The sequence below is a fragment of the Primulina huaijiensis genome, chromosome 14 (assembly GCF_012295235.1).
Source record: "Primulina huaijiensis isolate GDHJ02 chromosome 14, ASM1229523v2, whole genome shotgun sequence".
In the NCBI taxonomy this organism is placed as follows: Eukaryota; Viridiplantae; Streptophyta; class Magnoliopsida; order Lamiales; family Gesneriaceae; genus Primulina; species Primulina huaijiensis.
The window spans coordinates 2,367,710-2,389,560 of record NC_133319.1 but is presented as its reverse complement, the minus strand read 5'-3'; the positions used below and the strand labels follow the sequence as shown (position 1 = coordinate 2,389,560).

The 21,851-nt window shown below is 34.0% G+C and overlaps 4 protein-coding genes across 6 annotated transcripts in view; all 4 read left to right on the top strand.

The window, feature by feature from the left end:
- The first annotated feature begins 1,616 nt into the window (after positions 1-1,616).
- LOC140956976 (uncharacterized) lies at positions 1,617-4,541 on the top strand. Its single transcript, XM_073413993.1, has 4 exons — positions 1,617-1,736; positions 3,103-3,188; positions 3,383-3,801; positions 4,213-4,541. The coding sequence occupies exons 1-4, from the start codon at positions 1,734-1,736 to the stop codon at positions 4,365-4,367; spliced, it is 663 nt and encodes a 220-aa protein (XP_073270094.1). The 5' UTR covers positions 1,617-1,733; the 3' UTR covers positions 4,368-4,541.
- Positions 4,542-6,243: 1,702 nt separating this feature from the next.
- LOC140956975 (uncharacterized) lies at positions 6,244-7,861 on the top strand. The gene is made up of 2 exons (XM_073413992.1): positions 6,244-7,202; positions 7,517-7,861. The coding sequence occupies exons 1-2, from the start codon at positions 6,275-6,277 to the stop codon at positions 7,549-7,551; spliced, it is 963 nt and encodes a 320-aa protein (XP_073270093.1). The 5' UTR covers positions 6,244-6,274; the 3' UTR covers positions 7,552-7,861.
- Positions 7,862-9,048: 1,187 nt separating this feature from the next.
- On the top strand, positions 9,049-16,611 carry LOC140956974 (PHD finger-containing protein 6). 3 transcript variants are annotated; one of them, XM_073413991.1, is made up of 9 exons: positions 9,049-9,448; positions 11,177-11,227; positions 12,435-12,520; positions 12,717-13,138; positions 13,553-13,723; positions 14,578-14,695; positions 14,832-15,062; positions 15,169-15,290; positions 15,997-16,611. In XM_073413991.1, the coding sequence occupies exons 2-9, from the start codon at positions 11,225-11,227 to the stop codon at positions 16,413-16,415; spliced, it is 1,572 nt and encodes a 523-aa protein (XP_073270092.1). In that variant the 5' UTR covers positions 9,049-9,448; positions 11,177-11,224; the 3' UTR covers positions 16,416-16,611. The 3 variants fall into 3 exon arrangements, with proteins under 3 accessions (XP_073270092.1, XP_073270091.1, XP_073270090.1); XM_073413990.1 differs by lacking the exons at positions 9,049-9,448; positions 11,177-11,227 and adding an exon at positions 11,308-11,334; XM_073413989.1 differs by lacking the exons at positions 9,049-9,448; positions 11,177-11,227 and adding an exon at positions 11,375-12,246.
- Positions 16,612-19,406: 2,795 nt separating this feature from the next.
- LOC140957477 (flavin-containing monooxygenase FMO GS-OX-like 9) overlaps positions 19,407-21,851 on the top strand; it is a 7,139-nt gene continuing 4,694 nt past the window's right edge. Inside the window, exons 1-6 of the mRNA XM_073414761.1 lie at positions 19,407-20,004; positions 20,207-20,277; positions 20,638-20,796; positions 20,942-21,024; positions 21,301-21,436; positions 21,623-21,796. Coding sequence (XP_073270862.1) covers positions 19,455-20,004; positions 20,207-20,277; positions 20,638-20,796; positions 20,942-21,024; positions 21,301-21,436; positions 21,623-21,796 — 1,173 coding nt within the window. The 5' untranslated portion in view covers positions 19,407-19,454. The remainder of the gene's footprint in view (positions 20,005-20,206; positions 20,278-20,637; positions 20,797-20,941; positions 21,025-21,300; positions 21,437-21,622; positions 21,797-21,851) is intronic.

Below are 21,851 nucleotides of genomic sequence, written 5' to 3'. Positions count from 1 at the left end.
TCCAAGTATAATTGGTTATGCCGATGCTGGATACTTATCTGATCCACACAAGGCACGTTCTCAAACTGGATATGTATTTACTCGTGGAGGCACTGCAATTTCTTGGCGTTCACAGAAACAAACACTTGTAACAACTTCATCAAATCATGTCGAGATTATTGCACTACATGAAGCAAGCCGTGAATGTATGTGGTTAAAATCAATGACTCAACATATCCAAATCTCATGCGGATTATCATTCGACGAGAAGCCTGTGATACTATATGAAGATAATGCTGCATGTGTTGCTCAAATGAAAGAAGGATACATAAAAAGCGACAGAACTAAACATATTCCTCCTAAGTTCTTCACATTCACCAAGGAGCTTGAGAAGAATAAATGTATTGATGTTCGTCACATTCAATCAAGTGAAAACTCATCAGATCTCTTCACAAAGACACTTCCTACGACAATATTCAGAAAGCACATATATAATATTGGGATGCGCAATCTACGAAATTTGTGAAGAATTGTTCGTGTCAACATGAGAGAGAGTTTACGTGACTGCACTCTTTTTCCCTTACTATGGTTTTTATCCCAATGGGTTTTTCCTAGTAAGGTTTTTAACGAGACAGTATAAAAACACGTAATGTATACAATCATTATGATCATCATCACAAGGGGGAGTGTTGAAAAATTATTTAAAAATGTGAAAAATATTTGTGTTGAAAATGTGAATGTTGAATGTTGAATGTTGAGAATTAGGTAAAATTAGGTGTTGAATATTGAAAATTAGTGTGTGATGATGTAGGTAATGATGTATTTTATTTTTGGATTATTTATAAAAATTTTCTATAAATAGATCTCTCATTTGTGAAGAAAATCACAATTGAGTTGAGAGAAAAATATTATAAAGTGTGTAGTGTGATAATTTTAAGAGTTTGAGATTTTTACTTTTTACCGTAAATTTTTACTTTTTCACAACAATTATTTAATAATTTATTTGTGTTTATTATTTAACATTGTGTATTACTTAATTGAGCCAACTATCAATTATTAAACCTATACAAATATGTTGATAAATAATAGATATATGATAAAATAAAAGAGTTACGATAAATAAAAAATATCTGATATAAAAATTAGAATATAATTTATTATAAAAGTAAAATTTCCAGCGAGTGAAATTTTGTTGTAATGGGTGACAAAAGAGGGATGAATTTTTATGTTATATTGATGTTTCAAATCGTGTTACACGTTGTTCAAACTAATCTCATTTGCAAAAGTTATTAAAAAGTAAATGCACTAAATATTATACATGAAGTTAATAAAATAAATCACAACAAAACATTCGACTCATCTATTCTTTTAATTAAAAATAATCAATATATTAGAGTATTTCTACCAGACAAAAGAGGGTCCGAAGCACAAATGTCTCTCTGTCCAGTACACACTCTTCGCTGAAGAAAATTCTCTGTAACATTTTTAGTAACATTTTTTTGAAATATTGATACCAATGATTGACGTTTGACGTAACGTGGCCGTTAAGATAAACGATGTAAAAGAATCTATCTGCGTCATTTTATTTATTTATCCTGTTTATAATAATTATAATAGTGAAGTTGTCAAATAATAATAATAATAATAATAATAATAATAATAATAATAATAGTGAAGCGTTGGGGCGGCAGCCCGCATATTCTGAGGAAAAGCAACGCCACGCATCTTAGCTTCCACCATTGCAGACCAACTACATGGTGAGAAAACCCGCATCTGTTCCTCTCCGTTTGCTTTTTCTGTGGGTTATTATTATTATTTTATTTGGCTCAAGTCTCGTTACTAGCTACGAATGTGGTTCTTTGTTCTTTTATTACTGTTTTTGTTCTAATATTTGGATTTTTGTGAACACGATTGATTTTATTTGAATATTCTTGCGTAAATTTCAATTTTTTTTTTTTTGGGTTTTTCGATGGTAATGGCAAACTTGTTAAATGGGTTCTCTGTATATTATTGGGGTTTCTTAGACATTTCACTGTATTTGTTGAAGTTGTTGGTGCTAGCAAATGAGAGAGAGAGAGACTCCGAAAATAAAAAAAATTAACTGCTCATATTTCATGAAAACCAAGTTCACTCATTTTTTAGTGACATAATTGCTGCTTTATGAATCCCATTATTTTCAAGATTTGTATTCTATATCGTAATATCTTTTTTTCCACGTTTAATAGTTTTTTTTTTGGTCAAAATGGGTGATAGTTCGGTCTCGTACTGATCTCGAGTCGAAAGTGAAGTGTTTTGATGTGGATATAATTTTCATAAGAGTCGGCTGCGTGTAGTGTTTTGTCCAAAATAGTCAATCTCTCAAATAGCCAGTTGTGGACCTTTATTTGGCACTTCATGCATGTGGTTGAACTAGTTTAAGAATTGCATGTATGTACAGGATTATTTTGGTCTTAATGACCATTTTTTTACAGTCCTTTTGTTTCTCTTCTATCTAATTCTGATGCAAAATTGTATGAGCCGTTTGAAAACAGTACCAGAAAGAGATTCACCTCCAAGGACTGAAAACTAGTTCAAAGCACCAAAAAAATCCACATGGCGATGAACTCTTGTATATAAATAGATTTACTTGATAATCTTCTCTTGATTTTGAATTGGTGAAAACATTCTAGCCTCTAATGAGGATTTTAAATATTTGATAAGGAAATAACTTGGTATTTTAGATTCAAGAATTTCAATTAGCAAACTAGTCTAGAGTTATCTGCTTAGACATAACTATATGCTAGATTCCGTATGCCAACTTGACTATTATTATCTTCATCATACATAACTACAAGCTAAATTCCATATGCCAACTTGGCTATCATTACCTTCATCATATTAATTCTCAAAGACGGGATATGAAAGATGGAAACCTTTTGTCCAAAATTGTAAGAATGCAGTATATAAATTTTCTTTTATTCCGATGCGGCTATATTATGATATATCATTTATCTCCTCATGTTTGTGGTTTGATGCATTCTATAGCCTTTCGCTTATTATGCCAAAAAGTAGGGAAATGTATTTTTAACTTTCCTCAAATATAATCTTTAGTGAGAAAATTATTCCAAATTTTTGCATTTGCAGGAAGAATGTTGTGATATCTGTGGTTCCGATGGTGTTCTTGATGCACTAGTTACTTGCTCTCAATGTAAAGCAAGTGTTCAGCATATGTAAGATGTTCCTTTTGTATCTGACTTTTTGTTTCTCTCTACCACATTGTCTGCTTTGCATATATATGTTTTGTTAAGGGTCATCATCTTCATGGTCTTAAATGATATGTTTGAAGTGTTTGTTTTTCCCGTGGAAATTAATTTTGTGTTTCGTTTATTTTTGTCAAATCATCTGTTTTCCATTGTGATAATAGGTATTGCATGAGAGCTCGTTTCTCAGAGTATCCTGATGATTGGTGTTGTGAAGAATGTGAGCCGAGCTCTAAACCAACTTTTTCACAACTAGCCAACTGTTCAGAAGTGTGTAAGGGTGCAGCGCGGCCGTCAAAAATCAGGAAATTACTAAATGAATCAAAACGGGGTCCCTTTAACTGGGGAAAGAAGGTTGCAACCAGGAAGACTGAATACATCTCTATCAATGATGTGATCAAGCTCTCATCAGGAGCAACTGATTTTTCATCCCGTTCAAAGGTCACATGTCAATCAAGCACCTCACAACCTCCGACCAGGGAAGAAAAATCTTGCTTCTCGAGGAAAAATTCTGCATTTGATGTAAGATGGACATCTTTGCCTGTCGACTCTAGGTCCAATCCCTGTGTAAGTCCAACTCAAGGTATATATTTTATCCTTTTCTTGGCCAGGTGATTTTTTCAATCAAAAGTTAAACTTAAGCTTACCAGTGCTGTTGTTGGCTTTGCTTTTTATTTACTCCATGAAGTAAAAACATTATACCTCTGGACTTCTATGGGGATATGCTAGAGGGTACAGTTTAATGGAAGGTGCCTTTTCTTTTGCTTTTTTAAATGAAGGAAGAAAATAGGGAAATCTAAACAAAAAATTTTAAATGTGTTGACATGTGACGTGCTTTGTTGCATTTGGCCGGAAAATTATTAGGAATCTCATATAAACATTATAGAATTATGTAAATTATTATATTTAAAATCTTTTTTGGTCATCTCGTTCAGCTGATTTTTCATATTTGAGGATTTAATTGATGTACTTATCTCCTTTGTGATTTCAATAGAAGTGCAAAGACCAATTAAAAGCCGCCAGCCTTCTCAAGCTCTTGGAAAAATACACATTCAGAAGGAGCAACCTGCAAAACCTATATTGCCTCAAAGAAAGGTGAAAAGCATGATGAAGAAGGATGCAACTGCGTCATCACCAGGCCTGCCATGAGTTCTTACCACCTCAGGCAAGAGCTTTGATGATTCACTTTTTATATTATGCTTAATTCGTGTACAATACTTAATTTCAATGCCATTGGAATGATTGTTCTATTATTAATTTCATCATTTTATGTGGATTTGATTTAGTCTTTATGGTTGACAATAAAACAATATTATCTTTTTATCTGTGTGGTGATGCTAAGAGGAAGAGTAAAATGTGTTAATTATTTAGTTGATTGGTGTGATGATTGAACACGAATTGTATTTTAATCGCAAAGTAAAAAACCAATTTACCCTTCCGGTTTTTAATCTTTTCTTTAAATTATATTTCTGTTTTCGAATTGATTCTCTTTGTTTGTTGTTTATAAATTGTTTTTTTATAAAAGATTATCTACATGTTCGTCATTTTAAAAAAATATAGACATAAATATGTTAGTATTCGTTTATGGGCTGATTAAGTTGTATCAACCATCTCGTTTGAAAGTACGGATATTACCCAGCACAAACAAAAAGCCTGACTTTAATGTGTGTGAAAGTTCTTAGATATCTAGCATTTGAAGTCTAGAAACACTTTGTCAACACAATTGATGATACTCAAAAAATTGAGGTAGTACACGTCACTTTCCCAGGCAAGGGTTCCCCGCAAATTGTTGTCTCGAGCTCCTACAAACACGAACAAAACACTAGTAAAAGGGGTTAGTTTTCCTGTGTGATCCCTGATGCCCAAGTCGAATAGTATTCACGAAAATATGAGAGGAACTCAATGCGCATAAGAATGCTAGCACGCTGAATGAAGTAGAAAGTAAGGCAAACCAGCAAACCTTGATGGGTGATCCAAGATCATGAGATAAATTTTTTTCCATTTGAATTTGTATCCATATTAATCCAAAATTATTTCCTTATCTAGATGTGAGAAGTTCTCCTTCCTTCACACACATTCCTACTACCTTCTCCACCGACCTTGCTCTTGGCTCGGCCCCTTGCCCGGGAGTTCGGTTCAAGATCCCAAATCCATCTCATGGTATCAACCCCGAATCATTAATCTCCAGGCTTGGGTTTATGAACAGGTGCCTATGCTTGGGAAAGCTTGTTCCATATGTTGTTTCCCAAGGATGTTCAAGTGGGAAGATAGCAAAATCCCTTTGAAAGCGAAAGCAGCCGAATCGATATTGCAGTCGATAAGGTTATAACACTTTAAATTAGTTATTTTAAAATTTGTTTTGTGTTAGTGTCAGGGGAGAAACTAACAGTTATTCTTTTTGTGAAAAGATTGTTTGGATAAGACCGTTTCCACGAGAGAAAAAACTTGTTGCTGACAATGATTATAGTTCCCTGGTAATTGAAAAAGTCCAATAAATTTTGCATTTATAATATGTTAAGTAATCGTCTTGTTTTTAAAATTTAATCTGTTTTTGTCTGGTTAATACGTTGATGAATGAGACTGAAATGATGTCGCGTATGAGAAGATCAGAGAATGGATTGATTTTGTTGAAAGATAAAAATTCAGCTGAACTTGATTGTAGCAAGAGTGAAAAGAAGGAAATGGACATGGATCTGTTGAGAGTTGCTATTTTAGTTGTTAAGAAGCGTGTTTACCATTTAAGATTTGTAATAGTATAAATAGGTGTTACGAACATATCAATAGCAGTTGAATAAATTTTTTTCCCGCAATTCATTTCTTTCAACATGGTATCAGAGCGGTTCTCGCGCTCAATCTAAAATTTTTTTTTCAATTACAGATTCATCGGTGATTGATCTTGATTTCTTAATTTTTCTGCTGAATCTGCTACTGGATCTATGGCGGTGAGAATTGAAGTTCATGATCCACTTTATGTATCTGCTTCGGATACACCAGGACTCAGCTTAATCATCGAGCAGCTTACTGGATCTGAGAACTATGGGATCTGGAGTAGAGCAATGCTAATCGGATTGCGAGCTAAGAACAAATTGGTGTTCATTGATGGGAGCTGCCGGCGACTTGAAGCCGGATCAAATATACTGCTGCAGTGGGAAAGGTGCAACGCGATGGTCATGTCCTGGATTATGAATGCGGTATCTAAGGAAATCTTAGGAGGAATTGTTTACTCCACTGATGCAGTTACAGTTTGGAATGACTTGAAGGATAGATTTGATACCGTTAATGGATCTCGAATCTTCTCGATTCACCGCGACATTGGAAGACTTGTGCAAGGTCCTACTACCGTTTCAGTCTATTATTCTAAACTGCGCCAACTCTGGGATGAGTATGCTTCGCTTGTTGTTTTGCCTCGATGTGATTGTGAATCTGCCCGAAAATATGTGGAACATGATCAGCAACATAAGCTCTTGCAGTTTCTTATGGGACTTAATGAGAGATATGCCCATGTTCGAAGCCATCTCTTACTCATGACTCCGCTACCCCCGGTTGGTCAAGCTTATTCCATGGTTGCTCAAGAGGAATCTCAACGTTCCTTAATGTCTTCAACATCACAGGTCATTGAACCAGCATCCTCTGTTTTTTTTTCTGCTAAAGGTAAATTCCATGATAAGAAGCGAGAATTGCTTACATGTGAGTATTGTCACATGACTGGCCATTTGAAGAAGAACTGCTTCAAAATAGTCGGATATCCAGTTGGTCATCGTTTGCACAAACCTGGAAGTAAGAGTCAATTTCCGAGATATCAGAAGGATGGCTACAAAAACAGAAATGCAAATATGTCCAACAATTGTGTTCCTCAATCGGAATCTACTGTCAGTCCTGCGCCTGATGCTTTGTTTACCCCAGACCAATATGCAGAGATCTTGAAACTCTTCAACAAGGACAAACTTTTGGACATTTCTAATTCTCCTGAAGTGAATATGGCAGGTACCTCATCCATCTCACCCTCTTCTTTGAACTCACAATGGATTATTGATAGTGGTGCTAATGATCATATGGTGGGACGAAATTCTGTATTGCATCCCTCTCATTCATGTGGTTCTCCTCGAGGTTCGGTTAAAATGCCAGATGGTAACACCACAACTGTCTCCACTTTAGGATCCATAGCCATAACTGATTCCATTACTCTTCATAATGTCCTTCAAGTCCCTGCCTTCAATCACAATTTATTATCCATTTCTCGTTTTACAAAAGAAAATCGATGCTCAGTCATTTTTTATCCCCATTTTTGTGTCTTTCAGGACCTACAACATGGGAAGATTCTGGGGATTGGTAAAGAACGCAATGGACTATATTTTTTTGATTCATCTAGCTTCTCTTCTCAGCTCAAAACATCTTGTAATTTCAATTGTAATAATGTCTTGCCTTCTAGCACTTTTACTTCTGCTCAAGAAGTTAACTGCTAAGCATAGTTTCTTTAATCCCTTCCTCATACACACGAGAACACCAATGACTTTTGATACTCTCAAGCATGGGAAAATCTCTAAAGCCAGCTAGAAGCCTATCCTTGACAAGGCGAAAGGTAAACTTGCAAGTTGGAAATGCAATCGACAATGGAATATTAGGTTTGCAAGCTTAATGCAACATGCTGGATTTATACAGTCTAAAAATGATCATTCCCTATTTGTTAAGAAGGAAGGTAAAGTTATCACTATTCTACTAGTGTATGTGGACGATATAGTGATAACAGGGAACTGTGAAGAACCCATTGCAGCTCTTAAGGCTTACCTACATTCAAAAATCAAAGTAAAAGACTTAGGATCACTCAAATATTTCTTAGGTATTGAAGTGGCTCGCTCGAAGCAAGGGATTTGCTTGAATCAGAGAAAATACACTCTAGAATTGATTTCAGAAGCAGGTTTATTTGGTGGAAAGGTCTGTGAAACACCTATGGAACAAAACATCAAGTTGACATCCATCGAGTTTGATCAGATTGACAATCAGAATGCATCACACGACGAATTACTTCAAGATCCAAGTGCTTACAGAAGGCTGATAGGAAGGCTAATATATTTGACAGTAACAAAGCCAGACATCTGCTTTTCGGTGCAAAATTTGAGTCAATTCATGCAAAACCCGAAGACATCTCACATGAATGCAGCAAGGAATGTCTTGCGATATCTAAAGTCAGCCCCAGGTCTTGGCATTTTCCTACCAGCACATGGCACACTCACGTTAACAGCTTATTGTGACTCAGATTGGGGAACTTGTCCCATGAGCAGAAAATCAGTTACAGGGTACTGCATCAAGCTTGGAGATGCTCCAATATCATGGAAAACGAAGAAGCAAAGCACAGTTTCAAGGTCTTCGGCTGAGGCAGAGTATAGAGCGATGGCAAACACGACTTGTGAAATAATGTGGATTATGGGACTGATGAAAGATTTGGGGATAGAATTCACACAACCGACAGTGCTGTATTGCGATAATATGGCAGCCATACATATAGCAGCAAACCCCATATATCATGAAAGAACGAAGCATATAGAAATTGATTGCCATATAGTGCGAGAGAAGATTCAAGAGAAGAAGATCGTAACAGCTTATCTTCCAACCAACCAACAAGAAGCAGACATTTTTACGAAAGCTTTAGGAAAATCGCAGCACCATTATTTGTTGTCCAAGCTTGGAGTAATAAATCTTTATCAAGCTTGAGGGGAGTGTTGAGAGTTGCTATTTTAGTTGTTAAGAAGCGTGTTTACAATTTAAGATTTGTAATAGTATAAATAGGTGTTAAGAACATATCAATAGCAGTTGAATAAATTTTTTTCCCTCAATTCATTTCTTTCAACAGGATCAAAATGTTGATGATGGAGGTCAGATGGTGAACCTGGATAAAAATTGTGATGGTGTTGGTGGGAAGGTGCAAGAGGATCAAAACTTAAATGTCGAAGGTGAAAATGTTGATGTGGAGGTAAGGTAACTGATGATGTATGTTTTGAGTTGGACGCTTTTATTGATGTATTTGTGGATCATGTGGTGAAAATTTAAATGTTGGAGTTGAGATTGTTGAGGATTGGACAAAGCGGCAACGGATGATGAAGAAGGTGATAACGATTCAGCGAGTGGGGCAAGAAAGAGCTTACTTGAATGCTCAACCATGGCCAAGAGGAGCACAATAAACACCAACACCAAGCCTGCAGCCATGAGAAGCAAGAAAGGGTACACCACAGTAGGTAAGCAAGCAGATAGCATGGTTTTTCACACAACTTTTTAAAAGCAGCTTATCAATTTCAGCTCTTTCCGTCATCATGTCAAGTAATTAAAATAAATTAAATTTAAAAATATTTAATATAAAACTAAATATATTTATATAATTAAAAACCCAGCCAAATTCGGATTATTTTTAATATTTAACCCTTTCTAATAGGGGTATCAAAATCAGACACGACTCACCAACCCGACATGATTCAACCCGAAAAAAATCAAGTTTGGGGTTTTCGAGTTCGGGTCAGATCGGGTTGGATCCGATAGCTGACCCGAAAAAATATGATCGAGTTGGGTTGGGATCGGGTTGATTCGAAAATTTTAATTTTTTTTAAAAAAATATATAATTAATAAATATTACCTACATTTTTATATATTGTATATCTGAAAAAATATTTATTGTATATTTATATCATAAATTTTCATATTTTAATTTAATATTTAATTTGAACATTTTTTATTTTTTAAATAATTATTTATTTGATTTAGTAAATATACTTTATTTTTCTACAATTATACTTTTAAATTTAAATCATATATATGATGGTGATTTTGTTATTATGTATTTAAATTAAATTATTATTATTATTATTTTAAATTTTATTTAATTTTATTTAAAAAATTTAAGATCGAGTTATACGGATTGATTTAGGTTCAGGTTTGGGTTGAGAGTTTTCGGGTTGGCTCGGATTCGAGTTGAGCAATTTTTGAATAGTACTATTGCTCAACCGACACGACCCACCCAACTTACCCGAATTGACACCCCTGCTTTCTAAACATCGGTCCCTTATCCCTTTGCCTTTTCTTTTACTCCCCATTGTAAAATTTTCACACAAAAAAACTTCCTTCCATTAAATACTTTATCTAACTTAACCTAAACATATCAATTAAGCATTGCAAATGTTATATTATTAAAAATTTGAGCGTAACGCCAATTCAATGAAATCATACTTGTATTTTCTTCTTCTCATATCGCGTTTCATGTCTTTCACCCTAAACACTTTTGTTGTTCGCAAACTTGAACCGTCGCTGCTAACTCTGTCTATGTTTTCGGCTTGAAAACACCAGATATTTTGAAGATGATCAAAAGCACATGGACCAAACTAAAAGCCAGAGCAGTACTGTTGATATGGGTTTTGCTTAAAAAATCGATGCTTAGCGTTAGAATATGTTGCAGGATATTACATGATAGAAATTCTCGTGATTACTCAATTAATTGATTTTTTAAATGATATGTTTTTAAAGAACTGGTTGGATTAATTCTGCACCGAGCCTCTAAATCTCTTGGATTTACTGTTTAATAATTTATTTGTGTTAATTATCTAACTTTGTGTATTACTTAATTGAGCTAACTACCTAAACAAATTAAATTAAAACCTATACAAATATGTAAATATGTCGATAAATAAATAAATAGATATCTTTTTTTTTTTGAGAGAAAATAAATAGATATCTGATAAAATAAAAGAGTTATTGTGAATTAAAAAAAATATTTGATATAGAAATTATATATTAAAATTAAATTTTGATGTAATGGGTGACGGACGGATCGGATCAGCAGCCCGAAGCATAAATGTTCCTACGTGTGACGTACTCTGCACAAACAGCGAGGCTTTTTGCGTCATTTTCTTTATTTATTTATTTAATTTTTTTTTTAAAGAAAGCTCACTCGACAAGCATTATTATTATTTTAATAGTGAAGAGCGAGGGGACGACAGCAAGCGCCAACATCGCAGGCCCACAACATGGTAAGAAACCCCTCAGCTGTTCCTCTCCGTTTGATTTTTCCACGGTTTTTATTTTTTTTATTTTTTGGCTTTATAAGTATCGCTAGTAGCTACGAATGTGGTGTTTGGTGGGTCTTTGTTCTTTTATTACTGTTTTTATTCTAAATATTTGAACCTTGGGGACAAGATTGATTTGGTGTTTTTCTTTGGTGCTAATGACAAACTGGTGAAACGGGTTCTCTATTAAGTCTTTGACCTTTGCGGAAGTTGTCATTTTTTTAGTGAAATAATGGCTACTTTATGAATCACATTATTTTCAATATTTGAGGGTTATAATAAAATTCTTTTTCATTTTTGTTTTTTTGGTCGAAATGGGTCATAGTACAGTGGGGCTGGTCGGTTGATGTTGATGTGGGTGTTGATGTTGAGCTTGAAGTTGAAGTTAAAGTTATTTGATGTGGATATAATCTTCTTAAGAGTGGACTGCTGTGTGGTGTTTTGTCCAAAATAGTCTAATCTCTCAAAAAGCCAGTTGTGGGCCTTAATTTGGCAACACTTCGTGCATGTGGTTGAACTAGTTTATGAATTGCATGTGTGTATCAGATTATTTTGGTTACAATGGCCATTTTTTATAGTCCTTTTGTTTCTCTAATATCTAATTCTGGTGCGATATTGTATGAACCGTGTGCATACAGTACTAAAAATAGATTTACCTCCAAGGACTGAAAATTAGTTCAGAGCACCAAATCCATACCGGAATGAACTCTTGTATATAATAATAGAGTTGCTATATAATAATAGAGTTGCGTGATGATCTTCTCTTGATTTTGAATCGGTGAAAACATTCTAGCATCTAAAATAGTTGAAAAGGAAATAACTTGGTATTTTTTATTCAAGAATTTCAATGAGCAAACCAGTCCAGAGATATCTACTTAGAGATAACTATAAACTAGATTCCATATGCCAACTTGGCTATCATTACCTTCACCATCTTAATTCTCAAAAGGGATATGAAAGATGGAAACCTTGTGTCCGAAATTGTAAGAATGCAGCATCTAAATAATCTTTTATTCAAATTCGGAATTTTATTATTTATCTCTTCAAGTTTGTCGTTTGATGCATTCTATAAGCTTTTGCTTATTACTGAAAAAAAGTCAAATGTTTTTTTTTCAACTTTCCTCAAATATAATCTTTAGCAAGAAATTATGCCAAAGTTTTGCATTTGCAGGAAGAATGTTGTGAGATCTGTGGTTCTATCGGTGTTCCTGATGCACTAGTTACTTGCTCTCAGTGTAAAGCAAGTCTTCAGCATATGTAAGATTTTCCTTTCGTATCCGTCCGACCTTTTGTTTCTCTCTACCAGTACCACATTGTCTGATTTGCATATTTGTGTGTTGTTAAGGGTCGTCATGGTCTCAAAAGATATGTTTGAAGTGTGTTTTTCTGGTGGAATTCGATTGTATGGTTCGTTTATTTTTGACAAGGCATCTGTTTTTCATTGTGATAATAGGTATTGCATGAGAGCTCGTTTCTTAGAGTATCCTGATGATTGGCTTTGTGAAGATTGCGAGCAGAGCTCTAAACCAACTTTTTCACAACTAGCCAACTGTGCAGAAGTTCGTAAGGGTGCTGCGCAGCCTCCAAAAATCAGGAAATTACCAAATGAATCCAAACGGGGTGCCTTTAACGGAGAAAAGAAGATTGCAACCAGGAAGACTAAATACATCTCTATCAATGATGTGATCAAGCTCTCATCGGGAGCAATTGATTTTTCATCCCGTTCGATGGTCACATTCCAATCAAGCACCTCACAACCTCCGATCAGTGAAGAAAAATCTCGCTTCTCGCGGAAAAAATCTGCATTTGATGTGAGATGGACATCTTCGGCTGCCCGCACTGGATCCACCACCCCCCGTGTAAAAACAACTCAAGGTATATCTTTTTATCCGTTTCTTGGTAAGGTTGTTTTTTCAATCAAAAGTTAAACTTAAGCATACCAGTGATGTCATTGGCTTTGCTTTTTATTCACACATGAAGCAAAAAACATTATACTTCAAGACTTTTATGGGGATATGCTTGAGAGGACAGTTTAATGGAATGTGCCTTTTCTTCTGCTTTTTCAAATAAAGGAAAAAAATATAGAAATCTAAACAAAATTACATTTTAAATGTGTTGATATGTGACGTGCTTTGTTGCATTAGGCTGGAAAATTATTAGTAATTTCATAAAAGCATAACAGAATTATGCAAATTATTATATGTAAAATCTTTCTTGGTCATCTCTTTAAGCTGATTTTTCATATTTGGGGATATAATTGGTGTACTTATCTTCTGTGTGATTCAATAGAAGTGCAAAAACCAATTAAAAGTCCCCAGCCTTCTCAAGCACCTGCAAAAAAGCATATACAGAAGGAGCAATCTTCAGAACCTATGTTGCCTCAAAGAAAGGTGAAAAGCATGGTGAAGAAGGATGCAACTCCATCATCACCAGGCCTGCCACGAGTTACCACCATCTCAGGCAAGAGCTCCGATTATTCACCTTTTAAATTATGTTTAATTTGTGATACAGTACTTAATTTCAATGCCATTGGATTAACTGGTTCTTTATTAATTTAATCATTTTTTAAGTTTTAGTATTTTTAGTTGACAATAAAGCATTATTATTTTTTATCTGTGTGGTGATGCTACGAGGAAGAGTAGAATGTGATAATTATTTAGTTGGTTGGTGTAAATGATTGAACATGAATTATATTGTGATAGTAAAATAAAAAGACCAATATACCCTTTGGGTTTTAAACCTTTTTTTTTTATATATATTATATATCTGTTTTCGAACGGATTCTTTTTGTTTGTTATCTATAAATTACTTTTTTTTTTTTTATAAAAGATTATCTACATGTTCACCATTTTTAAAAAATTTATAAATACATTTGTCCTTGTTTATGGGCTGATTAAGTTTGTATCAACTATCACATTTGAAGTACGAATATTACCCAACACAAACTTAAAACCTGACTGTAATGTATGTGAAATTTCTTAGATAACTAGCATTTGAAGTCTAAAAACATATTCTAATGCATTTGTCAACATAATAATGAACACATCTAAAAACTAAGCAATGCAATATACAGCAATATTCGTTAGAAAGATTATGTAGATATAAGAGAGGATACAAATACATGTTATACATGCTTGAAGGATAAATATAAATCTGTGAAGTATAGAAAATTAAACAAGGACACAACCTTCAATGATGCCACCCCTTTTTCAGAATTGAAGTGATTATCCAGAATTTGTATCCCAAACTTCTGATTTTAGTTTGAATTGTGTTTTGACTTGCATTATGTACTCAAAAGAAAACTTATTTTCTAGGTGGTAGGGGTTCCTCTGCTGTTGAGAAAAGTAATAATTGTTTTGAGATTGTATGTAGCAATCTCTTGCATAATTCTGAAAATTGTTCTACTGCTCCTGCTATGGATGCTTTGTGGAAGTAAGTTTTCTGCTTTTTGTTAAACATGATATTATATTTCCTTTTCAACGCTTCAATGCAATTTTATGCAGTTTTTTGCAAACAAGAGGGTATTTTTTAGTTTTCATTTTTTATTCTTGTCCTTGTCTATTTATAGGGGAAGATTCAATATCTGTGAGTATCTTGAAGATGGAGGTCTGAATGACATCATTCAGGCTCATCCTCCTTCACAAGTTCGAAGAAAGATTCATGACTTCTCAAAGATAATGCCTGAAGCACTTCAGTTTGAATTGGTGCCGTGCAAAAAAATTTGGATCAACTTATTTCGGGAATATCATCCAGATAGCCGTGATATTGGACTCTATTTTTTTCCCCGCGACGGAGGGAGGTCTGCCTTTTAATTGAGTTCATGTGCTACAGCAACCCCCTTTCACTTCTTCGACGTTTCAATGTACTCTAATACAGTAATAAACTATTTTTTCTTTAATTTGCAGAGCTGTGAACTATACTTCCTTGCTGGAGTCCCTTAGTCTGAAAGAATTGGCTTTGAGGAAACAGATTGATGATGTTGAGCTTGTGGTTTTTACATCAGCTCTTCTGCCCATGAATTGTCAATGTAATTCTTGCCGGTGTAGATGTCTTTGTTTTATATGACTTTTCATATCTGTCTTCTTTAGTCTACTCCCTCCTCTGGATTTTGCGTCTTGATGTTTGTTATGATTTGTTACTAACAAACACCAAAGCCTTAGTAAGTTAGGCGGTTCAAGACCATGACAAATAAGCACATTGATGGGGATAGAGGGAGGCCAATGAAAACTTGGTTAGCAACAATAAAACATGATAAAGTTTATTTAAATATAGATGGTAATTTACTACTGGATAGAGGATCCATATAGTCGGCCCCACTTAGTGAGATAAATGCTTGATTGTTGTTTTTGTAACGACTTAGTCGAACTTAGAGCAACATATGAACCTTTATTTTTTAATTGCTTTTGCTTATTTTTGCCAGGACAGATATGTTTCTTAGCTGTGAAAGATTTATTTTTTTAGCTATGAAGTATGTTAATGGTGTTTGATATTTTGAACACGATAGTATTTTTTCTGAACCTTTCGCTCTTAATTTATAGATATCGTGTTGCATTCATTCTGTTCTATCTTAGGATGAAATTATTTCAAATTTGGTTTTCTTGTAAAAGAAAATGGAGCTTAGTCAAGAATGATGGATTGTTGTTCAAACATTGAATGATACAAGGCTCGGACACTGAAAAATTTGTAAACGCAAAAATCATCTGATAATTTTGCCTTTGTGGATTTGCATACAGATTGGAAAGGAAAGTACTTCCTATGGGGAGTATTTCATCATCTGAAACGAGATACCACCGTACGACGTGTAGTTGACATGAATGAGGGAGACTGTAGCGAAGAGGTAGACATGGAAATCAACATGATTGGTGGGGTGAACGTAGGAAGATTGGATGTTGCTGTACAAAAAGACCATCCTGGAAAGGATTGTAAGAGTTGCAAAAACCACCACTCAACTGCCAGTCCCTTGCCTGGATTCGGCTCAAAGATAGATTCTGATTCAAGACTTTTGAGTTCTGTGGCCAGAGTACTTTCGTCAGATGTCAAGATAGGGCCACCTGACGACATTCCTCCGGGATTCGAGGAGGAATACTACGGTAGAGTTCGGGACACAACTATTGACAACAATGCCTGCATTGGTGTTGGGAGGAATAGTTGAGTCCAGCTTTATTTTTCTCTCTCTTCTTGTGAACGTCAAACTTGATTTTTAAGGTTTAGAGTAGATCCTAGGCTCGTAAACTAGTACTGCGTTAATCTAGTAGTTCTCCTAATATAGTATTCGCCCAATAGAACTACAAGGAAATACAGATACAGGAATGTAAAAACAAAAATCTTGTTCTTGTGATCAACATTGAACCAACTTGCTTTGATCCATGTACCTGTGTTTCGTTACAAGTTAAATTAATATAATTATAATAGAATCCTTTTCATATTTTAATTCAATTTCAATTTGCAAGAAAATATATATGCAAGAGTGTGTACAAGTTACAACAATATGAAAGTGTGATAATATTTGGTTGGGGGGTGGGGCTAGCAAAAGTGAATTTGCAAAAATAATTGATTATCAATCAAGAAACTAAAAGTACAATATTTATTCACAAAATGATAATAACAATATTTTAGTATGTTGTCATATACATTAAGAAAAGTTTGAGAAATGAGAAACAAAAAAACACTGGAACCAAAATGCAGGGAAAATGTTATGAAATTGATATATTATTCCTGGTTAATCTTGTAATGAACGTTATCAATTATCATCAATAAACGTGACAAATTTTACATGTAAAAAAAAATAACCATTAGACCAAACAGATACGGTATTTAATGAAAACTATTAAACAAAAAGATCATAAAATTATTAATGAGTGATATTCAAAATAATTGTTTTATCTCATTATATTTTCTATATAAAATTTTAATAATTAAAAATTTTGAAAACTGATCAGAGAAAGTTTGAGGAAAAAAGCGGAGGGGAGAGGTTGAGAAGTGAGAGGGGGGGTAAGGCACCTGCCCACCCAACCCCCTCCCCCCCCCCCCCCCCCCCCCCCCGCCCCACCCCAACTTCCTTTCAAGTTTCATCCAAGTAGTTGGGAGGCCTCAAAAAAAGTATCTTATCGAAGTAAAAAAATGAGATTCGAGCCGATTCATGCACATAGTTCACAATCAAAGTAATGTTGGAAACAATGACAAGTTTGATCTTTCGTTGCGTAGGTTGTAATATATAGTCATATAAATGACATAACATTCAAAATATGATACGTGCTAGTCGCCACGAAGTAAATTTTATATAATTTATAAAAAATGAATTTTTTTTACTTAAAAGAACATAAATTATATTGTTGCAAATAGTTATAACCCATAGCGGTCGGATGAAAAAGTCACGGAGAATCGGCACTCAATCTCGATCTCGTCTTTTCTCCTTTTCAACTTTAAGAAGAACCCACAAGACACTCTTTTATGTTTGACTCTATAATTGGGAAAAAGTAGAGCCCGACATGTTATAATTGTTTGCGCAGCATATAAAGCCTTGTTTCATTAAAATCAGCGAAACTAAAATATTGAGAGATTTAATTCTAAATATATTTTATCGTGCATATGTAAAAGATATATAATATTAGGAAAAATTTGTGAGTAAGCTAACATATGTCGATCCTCGTCCCTCTTCGCAGTCGAAACAATGGATTTTTTAAAGTTTAAAAATCAAATTTAAATTAAGTGAAATATATAAAATCCGTGTACAAATTCCAAACAAGCGATGTGCATGATCCATGTTTTTTCAATGCAAAACATGGATTTTATTAGATGGAGCGGATGTGTTCTATAAAATACTAAAAAGCTAGCATCGACTTTTTTCCATCAATCCAAGTACAACTTTAAGTTTTTCGATTATTTCACAGCACATACTTTGTCACATGCATACACATTTAATTATGAAATAACAGCTGAGTTTTTGCTCCTTTGTTTGTGTTCTTTTGATTGTTCCTTTATTTAAGACAAAGATACTATAAAGCAACGATTAAAGGAAAGTAAAAGGAGTAAAGAAGGCTGCTTGAGTACTGAAGTTAAAGATATATGAAACCAAATTTCGTTATTATTTTATACTTTTCTTGACTTGGAGTGAAAGCCAAAATGAAAATTGCACAAAACCCATGCATCATGATTTCTGCGTTTTCGTATTGCTTGCTAACCCTGTTTGATTTAAAAAATAAAATGTGACATTTAACTGTATATATATTTTTATTAATGTTCTATTGCTAACCATCATTATACATAAATTAGTCCCAAATCGATAACAATAACATATGTTCTCGATTAATAACTTAAATTGTTTTTGAACATTTTTTATGCAATTTTTACTTAAATGCACAATGCAATGAAAGTACGTGGTTCGAGTCATGTTCAACAGATTTGAGAATAATGTATATTTTGATTTTTTTTTTCCTATCAGAAATTAAATTAATTGCATTTATTTGCTTTCTCGAATTTACAATCTTCACGCTTCCTGCAAAAAAAAAAAAGGATAAAATAAAATAAATTTATAATCCCCTACTGTAAGGGTTGATTTAGTAGTACAAGAATAGCTCATGATGCAAAATCAAATTTGCCACAGACAGACGAAAGGTTTATTAAATATTCACGTGAAGTGTGCTGAATGTGAGGCATTATTTCGATTATGATTATGAGTAACAAAGTTGTCGTTGGATCCTTTGTGAATACTTATTGCAGCAAACTATATGGTTTGATTATTCATTGATCTTATTAATTGGATATGAACTTATCGTAGTTAGAAAAAGAATATTAGATATGCGCTTGAATCGATAGATATGATTTGGAGAAGGGGAAATGATTTGGAGAAAATATTTTAAATGACATTGCAAGCGTATATTTAAAATCCAGTGCAATTATTGTTGTTGAAATATGAGAAGTTGGTTTTGGAAATGCGTGATCTCTTTATAATTAAACACATGCACGTGATTTTACTTACATAAATGTACATACAAACGGAAATACAAGAAAATTTTAAAAATGATAAAAACAGTGTCACGTTTGTCTTCCAGCTACCAAGCTAACATTTCCATTCGACACAATTATTTTTTCTTTCCATCCGTCCTCGTCCACCTCAAACCATTCGACTATAAAAACCCCACTGCCATGCATTACAATCTCACCCTACTTTTGAACTGAAACCAAAAAAACCATGGTTTGTTCAAGGGCCATCTCCAAGAAAGTATGCGTGATCGGCGCGGGCCCATCTGGCCTCGTTACGGCCCGGGAGATGAGGAAAGAAGGCCATGATGTGGTGGTTCTTGAACAAAATCATGATGTTGGAGGTCAATGGTTGTATAACCCTAAGGTGGAGGATGAAGATCCCTTGGGAAAAAATGATTCCTTGAAACTTCATAGTAGCTTGTATTCGTCGTTGCGTGTAGCATCGCCAAGAGAGATTATGGGATTCACTGACTTCCCATTTGTGATCAAGAAAGATAGGGATGTGAGGAGATTTCCAGGTCACAGGGAAATCTTTTTGTATTTGCAAGATTTTTGTGAGTACTTTGAGTTAAGGGAGATGATAAGATTTAACACCATTGTTGTGAACGTGGAGATGTTGGAGTATCCTGGAGTTTTAGGGAAAGATTTGAAGTGGGTGGTCAGAAGCAAGGAGGCGGAGAAGGAGGTGGAGGAAGTCTTCGATGCGGTGGTTGTGGCCACCGGACATTATTCTCAGCCTAGGTTGCCTAAAATTAAAGGTATAGATACACACACACATATATGGTATCAAACAATTTTTGTGTTGCTAGCTAGCTAGTATGTATATATTTCTGATAAAAAAGAGTTTTTATTTTCCTAATTATAAATATATATTTTGCATTTTTCTGTGGAAAAAAGGTAAACACAATTAGCACATTATAACAAGATATACAATTCAATTATGTTTCTTGGATTTCTTAGGAATGGACATGTGGAGAAGAAAGCAACTGCATAGTCACATTTACAGGATCCCAGAACCTTTCAAGAATGAGGTAATTAATAACACAAACTATTGAATATTTATAAATTTCAAGTGAATTGCAAATATTTGAAATTCATTGTGTTAATAAATTATACAAAAACTTAGTATATATATGATATAGGAACTTGAAATTGATGTTTGGTTCCAGTGTATCCATAACTTTTGATTTGATTCAAAAGGGTTTTGAGTGTATGCAAAGAAACGTAACATTTGATTTCATTTCCTTAAAGGGTTAGCCACTGCGTTCTCGATCGAACCAACTTTTTTAAAAAAAATTTATATCTATTGAATCTATATAATTAATATATTATTATCATTATTATGTATTTAATTATGATCACATTATATATAATTTAGATTAAATTAACAGGTTGTTGTAGTCGTTGGAAGTTCATTAAGTGGGCAAGATATATCGATGGAGCTTGTTGATGTGGCAAAGAAGATTCACCTAAGTGCAAAATCCCTTACAATTTCTCAAGGTTTATCAAAAGTCATCCCCAAGTATGATAATCTCCACCTTCATCCCGAGGTACATAATATATTTGGTAACATTTAGGAAAATAAAGATAATGATCAATATATGATCAAATTAAAAATATATATTCTAATCTCTTTATAATTATTTTATTTATAATATTCCGTTTGATATGCGAAAAATGTACATAATAATGCAGATAGAATCATTGCATGAAGATGGGAAGGTTTTATTCAATGATGGATCGTGGGTCATTGCCGACACTATTATATACTGCACAGGGTACGTAAAGAATGTCATTTTTTTGATCGAATTTATAATTTCGAACATTGTAATTAATGAAGTATTATTAAAAGAAAACAGTCTTAGTACGTATACTAACTAATTAACCACTCATTTTGGAATATTTGGTAAATAACGAATTCGATCATTTGGTTAAGGACCTTGTTGGTTTATTTAATCATTTGATTTAGTTATGATGCATGCCTTGACTGAGATTATAAGAATATAATATTATGAGAAGAAATAAGAAATTAACACAATTGGTGACATGTGTAGGTATTCATATTCATTCCCATTTCTTGACACCAAAGGGATTGTAGCGATAGATGATGACAGAGTTGGCCCACTATTTGAGCACACATTCCCTCCTTCACTAGCTCCTTCTCTATCATTTGTTGGAATTCCTAGAAAGGTGATATTCTTTTCATTAGTCATAAATTTGTTATAATCGGATCTTGAATCGAGACTTTGTTCTGAATTTGTAATATTGATGTCAGATGAGTTATAGGGTGTCGAATATATATAAAACTTTAATGTCACAATGAGAATGAGTAATCTATTTATTTTGCTGATTTGAGGTACTTTGTGATGGATGTAGCTTATAGGGTTTCCTTTCTTTGAAGCCCAAGCAAAATGGATTGCTCAACTGCTGTGTGGAAAAAGAAGGTTGCCATCATGGGATGATATGATGCTATCAATTGAAGAGTTCTATCGATCAAGGGATATTGCAGGGATTCCTAAGCACTATACTCACGATATTGCAAGTTTTGAGGTCAAAAAATACTCAAGCTCAAAACTTATATTTCTAAAAACATCAAAATATATAT